Consider the following 20,104-nt stretch of genomic DNA (forward strand, 5'->3'; position numbering starts at 1 on the left):
TTAGGGACCAAGAAATGAGAAGGCAACGTTGCTTCTTTCAGGTGAGGGAATTTGATGCCTTCTCTCAGGGGAGGACATTGGTTTCACCCAAAACTGCCCTCAGCACTCAAACTCTTTCTTGTATTGCAGTTGTGGGATGATGCTGCCTCTGACAGTGATTGGCTGAGCTGCCGTGGTGGCACCCAATATTCACAAGCATTCCAACTGCTCCAGGGAGGGGGAAACATCTGGCATGTTCTATAAGTAACCATTCTTTCGATGGCTACTTGCCATGATGGCAGTGCTCTGAATGCCATTTACTGGAAACTTTGGGAAAGGAGGATGCCCTTGTGCTTGAGTTCTGCTTGTAGACTTCCGCTTGGGGCATCTGAGGTGGCCACCGTGAGTAAAGGACTAGATGGGCCATTGGCCTGATCCAGCAAGCTCTTTGTATGTTCCTGATGTTTGAAGTCCAACTTCTGTGAGGAAATGGAAGGTTGTTGGGCTGGTGTGAGAGGTCGGTATCATCAGGCACATACCACTCCCTCAGTACGGGTGTGCGTGGGTGAGTGTTTTGGGAACTGTCATCCCTGGAGAAGCCTGGCTACAGTTGCCATCTGCCCTACTTTGCAGAGGACAGCCTTCTGTTTGAAAGCATCATCTATATGTCCAGTCCAGTGTGAAGAAAAAGGACCAGCATTTCAAAGGGAGGAATGGGGGAGAGAGGGCCCCTGGTCGCATTCCCCCACCCATCGCCTGAGGCTGTCTTCAGCCCACGATGCCTGGAAGGATGAGAGACGGAGAGCTGTCCCACCCATGAGGCAGAGGAAGCAGCCATCTCGGGCACCCCTCTCGCCCTGTCACTCAACCACTGATAGAATGGCCCCCCTTTCTCTGGGTTTCAGCAAGAGGGGGTGTCCCATTATGCAGCATGGCCACTCATCTCCCTCACACCCCTGGGGCAGAGAAGATGAGCAGCAAGGCCTTGCAGAATGACACACCACACACACACACACACACACCCTCGCACATTCTTGTCTCGCCTCAGGTGGCAAAACAGGACGGGCCGTCGCTGGAGAAAGAAAGAATGCCTCTGGTTTTAATCCCAGAAAGGACCATGTTTCTCATCCTCTTGACGGTGATTGCGACAACAGGCCCTTTGAAGGAGGGAGTGAAGTGTAGCTGTTCTGGGACTGCATCTCTGTTGGCAGGATGAAGTCAGAGTACGGGGACAGATGATGATTTACTAAAGCTGGCTGGCGCAAGTGTTTACCTGGCTGCTCGCATTGACCTTGAGTCACTATAGCCAGTAACATATTTCAGCAAAGATAAGCTGTGCACCTGACAAACAAGCAGTGAGGGGGGTATGTTCAAAGTGTGAACTGCAGTTGGCTCATTCTGTTCTGGGTGGTTCTTCTTATGTTATTATTAATTACTACTACTACTAAATATATATTCTACCTTTCCTTCAGGCATAAATGGTTCTCTCCCTCCCTGTATGGGTGCTTTTTTGTCAATATCTGAGCCTTTATTTCTGCACAGATCGTTGCATCAGTGTTTCCTCCTCTTACGGTGTTTATCTTTCGCCTTTATTATAATTGCTACACTTTATTTTTTTAGTGCAATCCCGTTCCTTTATAAACTGAGCCCAGAAGTATGGCTGAGGAAACCAAGAGGAAGGGAAGTCTGTTGTCTCTTGTCCTCCTGTTCAGCTGTGACTCAAGAGGGGAGGCGGGGCTGTGACTTCTCTGCTGAAATAAGCTTTGTGACAGATAAGTGGAAACCCCCAAGGCAGAGGGTGAGGGGAAATTTTGGGGAGGGAAGCACTGAAAACCATTGATGGGGTGGCGGAGCATCGTTTTTGATCGATGAATCCTGACCAAGCCACCATCTATTGAAGGCTGAATTATTCCTGCCACCTGTCTGCTTCACAATCTCGACAAGCTCTGCAGTGGAGAGCAATATATTGAGAGCAGCATATTCCAGTTCTGTGCAGGAAATATCTCTCTCTCTCTCTCTCTCTCTCTCTCTCTCTCTCTCTCTCTCTTGTTACTCTTTAATGAGAAAATAAATTGCATTTGAAAATTATCAAAAAAGGGGGGAGGAGAAATGTTGGTGAAATGTTTCATGGGTGGGGTATATAAAACACCTCCAGCTTCTTTGCTGCATGGATCAGGAGATGAGCAGGACTGTGAGTCTGTCTTGTGTTTGTGTGTATGCGTATGGCTGAGCACTTGTGCATCTGTTTGTCTGCCTGCATGTGTGTATGAGAGAGAGGAGGTTTGGGCCTCACCTACTTTCTTGCAAGGGCATTTGCCACCCTGGAACACTTGCTGCAGAGCACTGAGGAGCTAAGAAGTTCCACCACGTTTGGTCTTTGGTCTGTGCTCACCACAATCTGCACTGCTTCCGTTCCTCTACAGTTCGGCTTCCATGGATACCAAGTTCTTCCTCTTGTTATTTGCTATGGCCGAAACTAATTATGCAGTTATTGTCGGTGCATTTCCACGAAGGGAAATGCCAAAAATGCAGAAAACAGCAGAATTAATTACACAATGTTTGCGAAGGGTTGTGTGTGTGTGTGTGTGTGTGTGTGTGTATAACACACACACACACACCACACACACAGTAACCATAGTGAACTCTGCTCCTTTGCTTGCACAGTTCCTGTTCCTGACCTTGGATGAACATACAGATTGTGGCAATTTCTGCTCCCATTTCCCTTTCTGATGGTAAACTCTGGCATCCCTGGCCTGCGCCGACTAGTGTTACGGTTTTGTGTTATGGTTGTGAGCTGTTGAAGCGACTCTCCCTAGATTCAAACTCGGGATCGTTGGCATGCAGAGCCTCTATTTCCATCTTCCGTGCTCCGTGGCTGGGGAGGAGAGAGATGTAGAAGGGGGCACGATGCCAACAGCCTCCTCTGACCTGAAGATGGACCGGACTGCCTCCTTCTATGCAGAACAGTATGCCCCTGGCATGAGGGGGCTTGTGGTGTTTTCAGCTGCATCCTTGCCACATGCTGGAAGCGAGTCCCTTCCCACCACAACAGGGCACACTTTGCCCTGCCTGGAGGGGGATTTCTAAGAGGCCGCGGATGCCTGGCAGTTCTTCTGTATCCGTAGCGTGGGAAAATGTGCAAACGTTCTGCTTCCCCTCCCTCTGCGACTTGGCACAGATTCCAGGATCAGCTTCCAGATGAGAGCTCCGATTGCAGCGTGTTTGGATTTGAAAGATGGTTGCTGCTGGTGAAGCTTTCATCCGAAAGAGGGAAAGGGGGGGGGAGGAGGAAGAAACCCGCAGCAACGGACACAAATCCCAGATTGCTGGAAAGTTTCGGGAGCCAGCCTCTCCACCCAAGCATGTAACATTGGACTGGCAGGCTTTGTGGCTGGCCCATGGGTGCATCTGTCGCTGGCTGAGCACGGATGGTGTCGTCAGTTGGCAAGGACCTGGTTGGGTGTTAGTCAGGTCCCAACCCCCCCACGCCACCACTGCTGGCTGCTCCGAAGCGCAGAGCTTCCTCATGTGAGACGTTTTTATTGCACTTTTCAAAAAAACCAAAAAGTGCGTCCTTTCCGGCCTTCATAAGCAAAATATTTGAAGAATGCAAAGGAGGTGTTTATTATTTCTTGGTGCAGCTGTGGCTGGAGATGGGGAGAGAACCACAGAGGTCCCTTTCTAGCGGCGGTGTTGCGTGTGCGCGTGCCTCCCAGGGCGGGCACACGCGAGGCAAAGGGGTGTGCATGCACCGGTGGGGGCAGGGCTCAGAGGGTGAAGGAGCCCGCCATGGCACCTCAGCCCTCACTGCCAACACCGCCAAAACAATTCCACCGCATGTTGGAGCTAAGCAGGGCCGCTGCCTGCCCATGCAGGGGAGAGCCCGACCAGCCAACACAGCACTTGGCGGGTGCAAACCAAGTGCCCTCACTCCGGGGCCTCTAGCATGGCCCTGCCCGGTGCTTCTTGCCATGAGCATTGGGTCCTCCGATGCCAGGAGAGGGGCAACGGGCCGAGCTGCACTGGGAGTACCTGGGGGGGGGGGGTCCTGCTTCCTGCCACCTCAAAAATCTGTGCCCGGGCCAAGGGCCCTCTGGCACCCCAATGCTATGCCCCTGATTCCTATTATAGAGAGGCAGTGCTGGTGCAGTGGTTAGAGCAGGCATAGGCAAACTGGGCCCTCCAGATGTTTTGGGGCTACAATTCCCATCATCCCTGACCACTGGTCCTGTTAGCTATAGATCATGGGAATTGTAGTTCCAAAACATATGGAGGGCCGAATTTGCCTATGCCTGGGTAAGAGTGTCAAAGTTGGACCTGGGAAAGCAGGGTTTGAATCCCCACTCGGCCATGAAGCTCGCTGGGTGTCACGTTGGACCAGTCACTCAATCTCAGCCTAACCCACCTCTCAAGGTCTTTGTGGGGATTGAATGAGGAGGGGAAGTAGCATGCAAGACACCTCAAGCTCCATTTTGCCTACAGTAGCTAAACATCCTAGTCTTCCCCTACTACCATTAGGGAAAGTGAGATGGCTGCTTCAGAAGGCAGGTGCTGGGACAACAGGCAGTGGCTGGAACTTGGAACAGGACCTTCTTGGTGGTGGCACCCTGGCTGCGGAATACCCTTCCCCCACGAAGGTGCGTCTGGAACTGACATGTAATTACGTTTTCAGCAAAAACTAAAATCTTCTTGCTTCCTCTGGGCCTTCGGGTGAATGAAAGGTGATGTATGTAGTCAGTCACCTGGGAAGGAACAGAGGAAGTGAATTGTATATTGTCAGGAGGCCGCCTTCCACTGAGTCAGCCTCTCGGTCCATCTAGCTCAGCACAGTCTACACTGGCTGGCAGCATCTCTCCAGAATTTCAGACACTGACTCTTCCCCAGCCCTACCTGGAGATGCCTGGGATTGAACTTGGGAACTTCTGCACACAAAGGATGTGCTCTGCCACCCCTTCCTCAAAACCCCAAGAGGTGGCAACTTATCCATCACAGCTCTGACTTCACTCATTGGCTAGGGACAGCCAATGACAGGTGGGAGCAGCCAGGCTTGTTTGTTTAACAGAAATTGCACAGAAGGGTACCTGTGCATGATAGAAGCATAAAATTGTAAAGTTGGAAGGGACTCAATGGGTCATCTAGCCCAAAACCTTGCTTCAAGAAACTCTGAAAGCTCAGGCTCTCATGCTCCTGTTCAGAGGCCAGTGAAGACCTTCTCAGGTGCTGGGTTGGTGATTCCCACCTTAAGGGACCAGCCTCCGTTGATTTTAAATGGGGAGCAGGAGAAATGAAGAATGCAAAGAATGCAGTGAAATGAAATATTAGAATTCAGCCATGGCGATTCATTCTTTGTAATCATGTTTCATAGGGATCCTCTCAGTTAATGATGTATATCAAAATAACTTTTGGGGAAACTTTGGCCGCAGAGGAGCCTAATTCTGCACATACCTATAAATCTGCCTCTGTGCAGTGAACGTCTTTCTGGCTTCCAGGCTTGTAGTTTTTGGCTGAAATGCAGGCTGGAAAGGTCTGTTTGTGCTTACATCTTGTTAAAATTTAATCAGTTCAGTTTTCAGTCTTTGGTCCACAGAACTTCAAAGAGGTGATCAAATCTCTGCGGCTGTTAAAAAGACAAAAATAGAAGCAGCCTCGAAAAAGTTCGGGTAACCCGACAGCCCTTATTTTCTGAAAACTTTTTTTTAAAAAAAAATCTTAAAAGGGCCCCAAGTTTATGTTATGCATGAGAAAGGAGGACTGACAAATGTTTATAGAAATTTGTTTTATTTTAAAGGGGATTAGGACAAAGGGCTTGGGTTGGGCAGCTCTGAGTCCAGATCCATCACTCAGTCGGAATGGCAGCCCAATCCCTATGTGTGTTTTCTCAGAAGTACATCCCATAGAGATCCGAGGTGGGGAAACCTGACTTGCCAGTAGTACATGTGAGAAGGATCTAGGGGTCTTAGTAGATCACAAGCTTAACAGTGATGCAGCTGCAAAAGAGAGAGAGAGAGAGAGAGAGAGAGGAGAGGAGAGGAGAGAGAGAGAGAGGCTAATGCTATACTAGGCTGCATCAACAGAAGCACAGTGTCCAGATCAAGGGAAGTGATAGTACCACTCTATTCTTCCTTGGTCAGACCACACCTGGAGTGGTGTGTTCCGTTCTGGGCGCCACAATTTAAGAAGGATATTGACAAGCTGAAACATTTGCAGAGGAGGGCAACCAAGCTGGGAACCAAACCTTATGAGGAACAGTTGAGGGAGCTGGGGATGTTTAGCCAGGTAAAGAAGAGACTGAGAGGAGATATGATAGCCACCTTTAACTATCTCAAGGGCTGTCACATGGAAGATGGAGCAAGCTTGTTTTCTCCTGCTCTGTTACAAGAAAGGAGATTCCGACTAAACATCAGGAAGAACTTTCTGATGGTAAGAGTTGTTTGGCAGTGGAACGGACTCCCCCGGAAGGTGGTGGACTCTCCTTCCTTGGAAACTTTTAAGCAGAGATTGGATGGCCATCTGTCATGGGTGCTTTAATTGAGATGACCCACGGGGGTCCCTTTCAACTGTACAATTCTAGGATTCCTCCGTAAGTGTATATAGGATTGTGCTTATCTTGGGGCGCGGTGCTGCCGTCCTCCCCATGGGCATTTCATCTGCTTGTTTTCTTGAGTCCGTCCAACTCTGATGAGACATGAGCTGAGCACCAAGAGTTTTGCTGGAATGTCAGGTTGCGAAGTGTGGACTCGGGCAGGAGGGAGAAGATAAATGTCTCTTTTGCAGATGGGAACATAGGAAACTGCCTTCTGCAGAGTCAGGCAGTTTGGTTCATCTAGCTCAGTGTTTCCCAAACTTGGGTTTCTTTGGACTACAGTTCCCATCATCCCTGACCACTGCTCCTTCAAGCTAGGGGTGATGGGAGTTGGGGTCCAAAAACAGCTGGAGACCCAAGTTTGGGAAGCCCTGATCTAGCTCATTGCTGCCTACACTGACTTGCAGTGGCTCTCCAAAGTTTCAGGCAAGAGTCTCTCCAAACCCTACCTAGATATGTCCAGGAATGAATATGATATCTTGTGCATGCATAGCAGATGCTCTGACACTGAGGTACGGCCCTTGCCAAAATTAAAGTAATACATATAGGAGGGGCGGGTCATTACATCCAGGGTCTAGAATTACCTGGTAGGGATGAAATTTGAGGTGTCGTCTTGCTTCGTTAATTTTTCACGAATTAGAGAGCCCTTCCTTTGTTGCAAGCTCTTTCATTCCTGCGGAGTATTTCATGTCTTCAATGTGCGTTTCGGAAAAAGAGTTCCACCTACGTAGCCAATAAGGAAGCGGTGCAGAACCGAGGGAATGGGTTAGTTGTGTAAAGTATTCCTCTGAATGCCAAGTGCTGGTAGCCACAAGCAGGAGAGGACTGCCACCTCCAGGCCCTCCTTGTTGGATTTCTGAAGTTAAAACCCTAATTGCGGTTTCCTCCAGCTGATTGTTCCACCTTTCTCGACCCGATAGAAGCAGGGGTGAGATCTGCGCTCTCAGGGCACCGTGGCTTCAGCCATTGATTACAATGGGGAAAACAGAACACTGAGAATGGAGATTGCTTGCACTTTTTAAAAAAAGGACCAGTTACACTATCTATCTATCTATCTATAGTATATAACACACCCCTGGGTATAAGATGCCCCCTATTTTGGGGGACTCAAAATTAAGAAAATAGGGGGTATTGCCTCCGTGTATAAGACTGCCCCCCCTTTTAACATTATTTTTTAGTAAAAAAAAAAAACCTAGTCTTCTACATGGAAAAGTACGGTATATATTTTTTTAAAAAAAACTAAGTAAATTTCAGGGGAAAGAACTTCTTTGTAATCCCACAAACACATGTGGGTTCCCTTGTAATGCTCATTTGCTTGGCGGGAGTATGATGCAGAATATGTGTTTTTGTAAATAATTTTGAAAAAGGGGCACTTTTCTGAATTTTGCAATGCAGTTCTCCAGTGGCAACATGCATACAAAAAAAAATGCATGTCAAGAGAGGAAGCGCCCACAATAATGCTACTGTTCGTGAGAATCGTATACAAACATTTGAACACATTACGGGGAAACGCATGCATGAAGTGATACAAACACAAAAGACATGTGCAAATTTGTAGGACTGAGATTGGAGGCAAATTATTTAGTGATGTAGTTTGCCTGCGCTCAGCTTTTAGCCACATTTCTTCATGTGGATTATTTTGTTTGCCATCCCCCTGCTCAGGTGTAGTAGGATTGTGGCCTAAGTTTTTTTTTAATGGGTTTTTCAGTGCTGAGAGACGTCTGCGCACAATTGACAACCATAATTACAGGGTTAGTGCCAGGGAAAGGCCGTGTAGATTTTCTGCAGAGCAAATGCCTTCCTGCTCAGCTTCTAGCATGTGGTCCTGGGGAATACTTTAGCCAGGGGAAGTGAAAAAAAATCTAATTTTAGCGCCACAGTTCTTGTATTCCACAACCCTTTAATTTCTCATTCTTTTAAGTCCACAATCACTTGCAGCCGTGGGGCATTTCACTCCGCCCTGTGAGCCAGAAAGCTGGGCTGTGCTGCATTCTTTAAAATGCAGCTACTGTTCATTCTCTAGAGCTGCGTCGCTCGTTTCAAATCAAATTCACGTATATTAGGGGAAGAGGGGGAGGTGTTGGGGCTCTGGGCAGCAATTAATAATATGCAAGTGTGTGGATTTATAGCAAGTGTGCTGGGTTTGTGTGCACAGGGAGCAGTGGTTTTGTTAAAAAATAATAATACAGTGTCATTTTTTTAAAAAAGATTCTAACTTTGGAAGTGGGCCCTTCATGAGCCAGTGTTGTAGAATGGTCAGAATGGTCAGATTATCCCAGGCAGAGAGGCTCAGTCCTGTGTTTCAGCTGATCCACCTCACAGGGTTTTAGTAAGGATGTGGTGATGGTGAGAACTAGGTACACCTGAACTCCTGAGAGGAAGAGTTGGCTAAACACTTAAGTAATATTAGAATAACTTAATCTGGATCTGGACACATAAAAAAAAAATGTTTCAGGAAAACGTGTTGTAAACCTCATAAAGGGAAATCATATTGCCCAAAAACAGAACTCTACAGCGCAATATGTTGTCACAGTGTTAAAGGTAAAGGGACCCCTGACCATTAGGTCCAGTGGCGGACGATTCTGGGGTTGCGGCACTCATCTCACTTTATTGGCCAAGGGATCCGGCATACAGTTTCTAGGTCATGTGGCCAGCATGACTAACTGCTTCTGGCGAACCAGAGCAGTGCATGGAAACGCCGTTTACCTTCCCGCCGGAGCGGTACCTATTTATCTACTTGCACTTTGACGTGCTTTCGAACTGCTACGTGGGCAGGAGCTGGGACCGAGCAGCGGGAGCTCACCCTGTCGCGGGGATTCGAACCGCTGACCTTCCGATCAGCAAGCCCTAGGCTCTGTGGTTTAACCCACAGCGCCACCTGCGTCACAGTGTTATAAAACACTTTAAAAAAATATATAAATATAAAATATAGCTGAGTCCTTAATCATCATCCCTCACTTTTTTGGGGAGGGGAATTGAGCCTGAGTGTGCAATTCTAAATGGTGACCCACAGATTGCCACTCTGTTTCCAGGATGCAGCACTGGGAAGAATTCGGGAGGTTTCACGGTTGCCCTTTGAGGTTTGCCCCACTTGCTAGAGCTTACTTGTGGTGCTGCATGCCACACATCCCACACAATGTATGTTTACCCACCCACAAGTCACCAAAGAGCGGGCAGGAGCCGCCACACTCACTCTTGATTTGACGTCAGATATCACCTGGGAAGCCCTACCTCATTGGCTGGGTTGTGTTGTAACCAACTCAGCGTTGCTTCCTGCCCTCCTTCCGGTGCTCAGAATGACCAGGAAAAAGCACATCCGCCCCCAGGATGACAAATAGCTGGCAGCGTATAGGTCACGGAGGACAAACAGGCTTTCAGCTCAGAGAAGTTCCCTCAAAACCACTCGGCTCAGCCTTAACAGCAGAAGTTATTTGCTGTGACGGGAACTCCACCATATCTTGAAATCGTAATGCCCTCTGTTGAAAGCTTTTGGGTAACCAATGTGGTTTACTCCTAAGCCACAGAGAATGCCGTCTAACAGATGCCGCCTGAGGGAATTGGAAAAGGCGATGGATCTGGTGCCAAAATGCTAGGGTGGAAGTATCCTCGCCGTGGGGTACTTTCCCAACTATCGTTCCTCTCAGCGTAGCTTCTGCAGGAGACCTTCTTTGTGAACCAGGCCCAGCATTTCCGCAGCCAAAAAGAAAAAGAGGGGTAGGGTGGCGAAAACGGGTTTTGAAATCATGAGGTTTCAAAGCACCGGAGAGTTGTTTTCTAGAACTACTAAGCTACAATTGGGGAAACACACACTGTGAGTCAAAATATGGCCCCCCAGTCCTCTCTTTATGGCCCCTGGGACTCTCCCCCAGGAGTGGGGTGCATTTTGGGGCCAGAGGAAAAAAATGTGAATTTTATCCTTGTCCAGCAGGCTTCTTTCCATACTCAAACAACATGCAATAGTTGTTAACAGGGTCCAAGGGCACTTCCCACTGGCTAAAAGGCACAAGGAAGGTGCAAAAGGGTTGTGGCTCCAGAGTTTTTCCAGGACTAGATAGAGAGGCCCAGAGATCTGCAATACCACCACCATGAAAGCCTAAAAGCAAAGCGCATATCCTGTTGCTTCCAGCTGGCAGTTCTAGGTACTGTTCAGGCACCTTCTGAAATCAGTGGGATTTACGTGCCTATTAAGCAGGCGTGGAGTCCCTGTGGGCTTTTAAGAACTCATCCCTATAAACCCCCTTGAGGACTTGGAATCATAATAATAAAAAGTGAGAGAGTGGGGGGGGCAGCAAACTGGAAGAAATGAAATCTCTAATCCATCTTCTGACCTGGCCTCCCCCTCGGCATCAAATGAAAGCAGATCCTTTAATCTCGCCACTGTCTAATTACAGCCGGGGAAAACATGCTAAGCAAAGCTGTGCCAAAGTGGCACTCTGAGCCAGGAGAGGGGGGCCCACCCCGCACTGCCACCCTCTCGAAGGCATAGCCAGAAAAAAACGCACCTGCCTTTGAACCGATTGCCAGGGGCCACATGCTGGGTTGTAGCCAACTATGCTTTACCCAGAGTAGACCCATTAAAATTAATTTAAGTGCTCTGGGTAGGACTGGTTTTGGAAACAACCCTCTGATGCAGTGGAAAACAGGCAGGTGTCCGATTTTATCCTTGAGGTTTTAAGCGCTTGGTTTTCCCACTTTTGTTGCGTCACTGACCCTAAGCAGTGTCTGCACCACATTCCCTTGTCTCCTGTATGACTAAATTACTTGTGCGCCCACAGCCTTTCATTGTTAAGTAGCTTAAAGAGATAGCCAGCTGCTGCTTCCCCCACTGGTAAACACAGCTTGCCATGTCTGTGTGGTGATATCCTGGGATCTTCACAAACACTCCAACTTTGGAAGGGGAAGGGCCAGTCGTTAAATGTTGATGACTGTAAGGGAAGTGGAAGCCCAGTATTTTTCTGGGATAAAACCAACTTGATGCCAAGGGTGGTAGGGAGGTGAGGAGGAGACAGACACAGGTAGGCAGGGGGAGGTGCTCACACAGGGCCTGGGAACATGAAGCAGCAAAGTGGTTTTAATATTATCCACTAGATCCTGCTTTTCCTTCAAACCAGCACCTATGGGTCTCCTCGGCATGCAACTGTTATTGTTGTTGTTGTCTGACTCTTCGTGACCCCATGGACCAGAGCACGCCAGGCACACCTATCCTTCACTGCCTCTCACAGTTTGGCCAAACTCATGTTGGTAGCTTCAAGAACACTGTCCAACCATCTCATCCTCTGTCGTCTCCTTCTCCTTGTGCCCTCCATCTTTCCCAACATCAGGGTCTTTTCCAGGGAGTCTTCTCTTCTCATGAGGTGGCCAAAGTACTGGAGCCTCAACTTCAGGATCTGTCCTTCTAGTGAGCACTTAGGGCTGATTTCTTTAAGAATGGATAGGTTTGATCTTCTTGCAGTCCATGGGACTCTCAAGAGTCTTCAAACCAGCACCTATGGGTCAACTCGGCAGGCAACTGTTATTATCACAGTTCAAAGGTGCTATTCAGCCAGGCAAAACCAGTAATGGTCCCCAATTATTGGCTTGCACCCACACAGTGGGCAAATGGCTTACCTGACGTGGAATTATTTACACCTGGGGAAGTGGCATTGCAGGCCATCCCTGCCTCATTGTATTGTTGGGGGTGCCAAGTGCATCAGTAGGCTGCCTGGCAGTTCCTTGCCACCAAGCCTTTAGCTGCGGATCCCCATTCCTTGGAATCATAGAGTTGGGAGGGACCCCAAGAGGCATCTAGCCCAACCCCCTGCAATGCAGGAATACGCAGCTGCCCCTTATGGGGATCGAACCTGCAGCCTTGTGGTTTTTTTGTTTTATTATGTATTTTGTGTTCTAGTTTTGCCATTTTTATGTTGTGATCCGCCCTGGCATCTTCGGATGAAGGGTGGTATACAAATTAAATCCATAAGAACTAATGCTAATAGCAAAGAACTCTTCCTCCTCGGTGTTCCATCCACACACCTTCTCCAGAGTGACCCTAGGAGCCAATCCTCAGTGGCTGACCTCGCCTCCTTTCACTCTGATTGGGCTCCAACCAGCACAAGGATGAGAAGACTGCTTCTCATGGCTTAAGTTCCTTCATGCTGATTGAGCAGCTCCTGGGTGCTGGAGAGCAGGACCCTGCTGCAGAATTAGTAACCCTTTCCTCCTGGACTATAACAACTCCCAGCATTGGCTATGCTGGGCTGGAGCTGATGGGAGTTCAGAATTCAACTGCATCTCGAGGGCCGTTTCGCCAGCCCCGCCTCTGTCGATGTGGAGCGAATGTGAGACTGTGGATGTTTCATGAATTCTAGCCCATGACGGGGGGGGGGGGCGTGTTTTTGATGTTCTGCTGGTTGTTGCACATGATAAAAGGGAATTCTGTATCTTGGCTGACAACCGGAGAGTCGTTTCCTCAGCAAATTCTTGGCTCGCAGTTTGGGAAGGTTGGCAGAGCTTGCCAAGTGGAATGCGGGTTGGAACGAGGGCGGGATGCATGTCAGGAAGTCCCTGGGGAGAATGTAGGCCTTTTCTTGCTTCTCCTCAAAAAAGCAGCGCTCTGCCTTGGGGGAAGAAATGCTGGATGCCGCATGCTGTGTTGGGTGAGGGCTGAGCTAAAACTGCACACCTCGTTTTCCGCGTGATCATATTTCAGGATATATATATATACTGTAAACACAATTGCATACCTCTAGTTAAATATATATATTCAGTGCGGATATATGCACAGTGTTTTGATGCTGTACTTCAGGCATAGGCAAACTCGGCCCTCCAGATGTTTTGGGATTACAACTCCCATCATCCCTGACACTGGTCCTATTAGCTAGGGATGATGGAGTTGTAGTCCCAAAAACGTTTGGAGGCCGAGTTTGCCTATGCCTGCTGTACTTCATGCCACCAAGCTCACTTTCCTTCTGTGCCTTCCCTGTTCACAATCGGCAGTGAGGGCAAGTGAGGGAAAGGGCTGTTGAAGAGCAAAACGAAAATTAGGGAATTGGTGGCCAACAGTAAGGGGTATACTGACAGCACTCAAATGTTCAGCAACAACAGTATCACTTTGGTAGGTGGTGGTATTGTACCATGCATTAAATTTATATAGCTGCCCATCAGCAGCTGCAGCTTACTGTTCTAATCTTATGAGTTGTTGTTCAGTCGTTCAGTCGTGTCCGACTCTTGTGACCCCATGGACCAGAGCACACCAGCACCCCTATCCTCCACTGCCTCCCACAGTTTGGCCAAACTCATGCCAGTCGCTTCGAGAACACTGTCCACCATCTCATCCTCTGTCGTCCCCTTCTCCTTGTGCCCTCCCATCTTTTCCACAACATCAGGGTCTTTTCCAGGGAGTCTTCTCTTCTCATGAGTGGCCAAAGTACTGGAGCCTCAACTTCAGGATCTGCCCTTCCAGTGAGCACTCAGGGCTAATTTCCTTAAGAATGGTAAGTTTGATTTTTTGCAGTCCATGGGACTCTCAAGAGTCTCCTCCAGCACCATAATTCAAAAGCATCAATTCTTCGGCAATCAGTCTTCTTTATGGTCCAGCTCTCACTTCCATACATTACTAAATCTTATGAGAGAGAAGAGCTTTTCTCTGTCTGCTTTCTCCATGCCCTGTATAGTATTATAAACTTCTATCATGTCCCCTTTTACTTGCCTTTTCTCTAAACTAAAAAGTCCCAAACATTTCCCCACAAGGGAGTTGCCCCATACCCCTTGCTCATTTGGTGCCTTTTACTTAAACTTTCCCAAGCCTACGACATCCTTTTTTGAGTCGAGGTGACCAGAAAGATTTCCCTGGGGAGATGCTGGTGTTGGTCGCATGCCCTCACAGAATATCCAGCGCCTTGCACATTTGACCAGGTGTCCTCTGTTTCCCGTGCCAGCTGGAGAAGGAAGCACAAAGAAAGAATCTTCTGTTCTTTCTGCCCGCCTACCAAGGTTGGCGTGGGGCTGTCCTTTGGTCCCAGATCAGGATTGCAAATATATATATATATATATATATATATATATATTAAGATGAAACCTTTTGTGTGGCTCTCCCTCCCCCCCCCAGCCCAAAAACTTCCCAGCCATCCTCCTCTGCCCGGCTCTCACATGTATTGAGGTTATGTAGCTTGGCATTTTAAAAAAAACATATTATTAACCCTGCTCGAAGCAACCACCCTTTCCCCCGCCCCTCTACATATTGCTTCTAAATTACCTTGTTTTTGCACCGCCCGGGTTCTATTCATTCTTTTGTGTCCCCGTTGGGAAGGGCAGGCTGTTGTTCCCAGAACTGTGCCCTCCCACTGTCTTGTTGCCAGAGAACGTAGTGAAAAGCTCGGCTTAGAATAAAGGGTTTAGAATGGGGGGGGGGGAATACGGGTTTTGGCAGGTAGGAAGATTGTGGCTCAGGCCACAACCCAATGACCTGCCCGCAGCAGAAAGATACTGCCCATATTTTGCAGACCTCATCCTCCCCAACTTCCTTTCCTTATGTGTTGTGTTTCTGGAACCAACTTACGGAAGCTGCCAAGGGTGTCAACTTGAATAAAATCTCCGCCCTGCAGATGTGATCACATGGTGTAGCACACGCACACCATATGAATGGCAATGCCCATCAACTTGCGGGGGGGGGAGCCCCTTCAAATATTTTATTGGGGGGGTGGACCTCAGCCCCCAGGAGTTGGCTCCTATGTAAACTGCCCTGGGAGACTTTTTCCAACTGAAGCACAGCTTTAAAATACATAAATAATAAAAGTAAATCGGCCCTACTGTGGTGTTGAGGGGCTGTTCATTCATTCAGATTAAAGGCGGTTGTGCTAACCTGTTCAGGAGGAGGGGAGATCAAGTTCATTCTCGCTGCCCATCCCAGCTGCACACCTTGGAAATATTGCTTGCCCTGTCCTGGACAATATCCTTCAGAGGATGCAGCAACCAGAACTGTACAGAATGCATCCCAAGTGCGGTCACGCAATGGATCTGTATAAAGATTGGCAGTTTTATTTTTAATCCTGTTCCCTCCAATGGGCTCACAGCCTTGTATGTGGCCCACCTCCATTTCCCCTTCACAACAACCTTGTGTCAGGCTGGGAGTTTGTGACTGGCTCAAGGTCACCCAGAGTAGGGATTTGAACCCAGGTTCCCCAGGCCCTAGTCTGACACTCTAACCCAGTGTTTTCCAGATTTGGATCTCCAGCTGTTTTGGGACTACAACTCCCATCATCCCTAGCTACCGAGACCAGTGGTCAGAGATGATGGGAATTGTAGTCCAAAAACAGCTGGAGACCCAAGTTTGGGAAGCACTGTTCTAACCACTGCTCCACAGATGGGAACCCTGATGCTCTCAGACATTGTTGAGCTCCAAATCCCATGGGCATGGCCTATGGGATTTGTAGTCGAGCAGCCTCTCAAAGGCCACAGGTTTCTTCATCTCTGCAGTGTTTTGTATTGCACCACAGAGCTGGTGCTGTTGGCGGTGGTTCCTTAAAACAGCAACGGCAGAACTGAAAAGGCACTTGGGATCCTGCGACGCTAACCCTCAAGATTCCCCGGAGATCTTCCTGAGCCGAAGGAGAAGGCCAGCCCCTCGCTTCCTGACATTGTGTTCCTTTTTCCTCGCAGTGCTTCTCCGGGAAGAGGTGTCCCAGCTTCAAGAGGAGGTTCACTTGCTCCGGCAGATGAAGGAAATGCTAACGAAAGACCTGGAGGAGACCCACGGCGGCAAGTCGACGGAGATCCTCTCGGCCACTGAGCTCAAGGTCCAGCTGGCACAGAAAGAGCAGGAGCTTGCTAGAGCCAAAGAAGCCCTCCAAGGTAAGACCTGAACTTCCCTTCTGTAGATTGTCATGACATGAAGTGTGCATCATTCGCCTTGTTCGTCCTGCCTCTCTAAGCCCAAGCCTCATTTGTGAGCTTTGAGCAGCACACGTCTTGTTCCCTTCCCACCCTACAGTTCTGAATTTTTCTGTTCTGTAACGTTTGGGCCCTCGGCCTCATTTGGGCCCTGTTTCATCCCTCTGGCTGTGTTGCAGATTCCACACACCCTCGGCCACAATAATGTACTGATGCTCCTCTAATGTGATGTCATGAAATAAAGCCCACATGGGCGACCTCCGGGTTGTTAAATGGCAGCCGCTTTCTAATCCTTACTCAGAGCAGGCCCACTGAAATTAACAGACGCAGCTGGCTTAGGCCCACAAAGTTCAGTGGGTCGACTCGGAGCAAAACTTGGCTGGGTGCGACCGAGTGTTGGCAAGTAAGGGCAAGGCCAGTGAAGGCAAAACAGAGAATGGGAATGGAAAGCCACCAGCCAGGACAAAAGGTTGCTGATCCAACCTGGGAACTATGTAAAGGTGCTACAAAATGGGAAAACAGCTCAGTCGTCCCCCAAAGCCCAGAGCCAATCTTCTCCCGCCCGCACCCCCCCCCCCAAATCCTTCTATTCCCATGTCCCACAAAAAGGGATTCTTTCACCAGTGGAGAGAAGCCTGTCCCTTCACCGTGGGAAACATTACAGAGGATGGGGGGGGCAGAATTGGTCTCCAAACATATAAGCCTTCTTTACACACCTTCCAGACCTCAAACACATACACACAGGATCTTTTTGTTGGCACAACTGGGAGGCCGGGAGGGGCGCTATTCATTCACTGTTGGAAGTTTTGCAAAGGAAGGGAATCGTGCTCCCCGGTAGGTATTTTTAGAGATCCCTGCCTGGTGTGGTCAGATCCAGTAGAATTCATCTCTGTCGACCTCTTCCTTCAACTCTATGTCCTTTTCTACGGCTGCGAAGCTAACCACCTTCACTATCTCGTGGGGCAGCTCAGAGACTCCGTGAGTCTCTCAAGGGCATCATGGTACCCAGGGCGACCCCCATATTAGGGGCTTCCCATAAGCACCCGTGGGCTAGATGGACCTTATGCTCTGATCCAGTAAGGACTCTGGTGTTCATATGCAGAGTTCTGCATAGTCCTGCTGGTGCAAAAGGAGAGGGAGGGGGGGTTCTCTCTGCTAATGTACTAGAAGCTCAGCATGGATGCAGCATTTCATAGCTACGCTAAACCGCCAGTCCTGATTGCTCCCATCTATCCAAATTACCTGCAGAGGAAAGCGACTTCCAGCGGTTCATGCTGGGCACCGAGAGACTCTAAATATAAACTCCAAGCTGCCTCCCCTTGCACAACATACCACATGTTGGTTCTTCTCTTCTGGTACCTTTCCAAAGGTTGCGGAGAAATGCCATCAAAAGACGTTAGACTCAAAACATGATAAAAGCACAGTCTGTTTAGCAAGCAGGAGAAAGCGAGAGCAGAGGAGAAATGCAATGAAACTCAGTGGTAAGGAGGCAGTTCCCAAGGCCTGTAGAGAGCATGGGTAGGCAAACTAAGGCCCGGGGGCCGGATCCGGCCCAGTCACCTTCTAAATCCGGCGCACAGACGGTCCTGGAATCAGGGTGTTTTTACATGAGTAGAATGTGTGCTTTTATTTAAAATGCATCTCTGGGTTGTTTGTGGGGCATAGGAATTGGTTCATATTTTTTTCCAAAATATAGTCCGGCCCCCCACAAGGTCTGTGGGACAGTGGACCGGCCCCCTGCTGTAAATGTTTGCTGACCCCTGATCTAGGGGCTACTTAGTAGGGTCGACTGGCAGCAGCTCTTTAGTCTCAGATAGAGGAGAGGCTTCCAGGCCACTTGCTCCCTGATTCTTTTAGCTGTAGATGCTGGATGGAGGTTGAACATGACCTTCTCTTTCTTTTTTGTTAGATGCACAGTATGGTAAGGCACCACTTGTTAAATTCTTATCTGTATTCATTCTGCCTTAATTTCTCAGAATGTGAGTCTGCTTTCAACTATGGACTGTTCTGTCCCTCCTCCACTCTGTGCACAGAAAGTTGCCGGTTCCATCCCCGGCATCTCCAAATTTGACCTCTCTCTCAAAAACTGGGAGCGTCTCTGCCGGTCAGTGTGGACAATACTGAGCTCGTTGCGCCATAGTTGGACCATATAGAATCATGGAATTGTAGAGTTGGAAGGGGCTCCGAGGGTCATCCAGTCTAACCCCCTGCAATGCAGCAGTCTCAGCTAGATCATCCATGACAGATGGCCATCCAACCTCCGTTCGAAAACCTCCAAGGAAGGAGAGTCCACCACCTCTTGGTGGGAGTCTGCCCCGCTGTCAAACTGCTCTTCCTGTCAGAAAGTTCTCCCTGATGTTTTATTCGGAATCTCCTTTCTTGTAGCTGGCGTGGAGAGGGGAGAATCAGAAGGATTCAGATTGTGGTGCTCGGAGATGAAGGTTCCCCAGTGAATCTCCAGCTCCACTTCCTCATTCATCATCATCATCACCTCCTCTACGGGTGCTGCTACTGTCTTTGAGCTCTTTGCTCTCCTACTTTTAAGGCTCGCCGGGTTCTGGGAGATGGAGGGTCTGGGATGCTTTCTAATGACAACACGTTGCTCTGACTCTCCCATGATTTCCCAACTTTTCCCCTCATCTGCCTCTGAGCTGTGACTTCCCTCAATCCACTGTTGTAAATCTATACTGTCTTCCTCTTCCCTGGAAGGGTCAGGATGGGGAGTTGGTCTCCACCAGTCGTCCTCATCTTCCCAGTCTCTGACATCGCCCCTGTTTTCCCTCCGTGGTTGGGGGCAGTCCATGCTTCTGAAAACTGCAGGAGGGGAGAGCTGCTGTTAGCACTCGGGTCCTGCTTACAGACTTCTCTCAGGCATCTAGCTGACCACTCTGAGAGCAGGGTGCTGGACTTGATGGGCCTATGGCCTGATGCAGCAGCCAGACTCTTTTTGTTGTTGTTGTTCTTAAGTTGAGGAGAATCTGCATGTTGCCACACGAACAGAGCGCAGCAAGAGCTTGACGGCCACCTGAACTGTTCTCCTGCTGAGTGTGGGTGTGTGTTTGGCTATGCTTGATGGGCTCCAATAGTGCTTTGCTTTACACAGCTCTCTACACAGACTCAGCAACAACCTCAATTTTAGTAACAGATGTTAATTCTTATTTGGAGAGGGAAGACTCCTGTGCTCTGCTCCCTTTGATTAATTTTTCCCCCTTCCAGTTCGCTGCTTCCATACCTGCAAAAATTGCTGAGATGCCTCTTTCCTTGAGCCCCTTAAAATCCCAGCGATCTGCTGAAGAGGGGCTTACCTTATCGTAGCCTGAATGCAGAACAGGGATTAATCGGGCCGCCTCTGAGATGCGTGGAAATGCATTGCCAGGGAAGGTTTTTTGATCGGCTGTTTATTGTAGTGCAAATGCTATGATAAGCCGCCTACCACCCTCCTTTCTCGTGCCGCGGAAATGAACACTTCTCCATACGCAAGGAAAAAAAGAGTGGAGGAAATTGCCTGGTGCAGACAGCTTGGGTGAAAATTATATGTCGAGATGCAAAATAGGCTGGGTCACATGCATCTCAGGAGCTGGTGGGATTCTGGGTCAGGTCACAATGATTTAGATGGTGTTAAAAGGGGGATTAGACTAATTCTGGAAGGATAGGATCATAGAATTGTAAAGTTGG

At 48.8% G+C, this 20,104-nt stretch overlaps 1 protein-coding gene across 2 annotated transcripts in view; it reads left to right on the top strand.

The window, feature by feature from the left end:
• The window catches only part of LOC117050712 (kazrin-like), a 194,076-nt gene that overhangs the window by 137,072 nt on the left and 36,900 nt on the right, over positions 1-20,104 (top strand). For both annotated transcript variants that reach the window (XM_033156492.1, XM_033156491.1), the window contains exon 2: positions 16,199-16,390. In XM_033156492.1, the coding sequence (XP_033012383.1) occupies positions 16,199-16,390 (192 nt within the window). The remainder of the gene's footprint in view (positions 1-16,198; positions 16,391-20,104) is intronic.

The sequence above is a fragment of the Lacerta agilis genome, chromosome 8 (assembly GCF_009819535.1).
Source record: "Lacerta agilis isolate rLacAgi1 chromosome 8, rLacAgi1.pri, whole genome shotgun sequence".
Taxonomy (NCBI): domain Eukaryota; kingdom Metazoa; phylum Chordata; class Lepidosauria; order Squamata; family Lacertidae; genus Lacerta; species Lacerta agilis.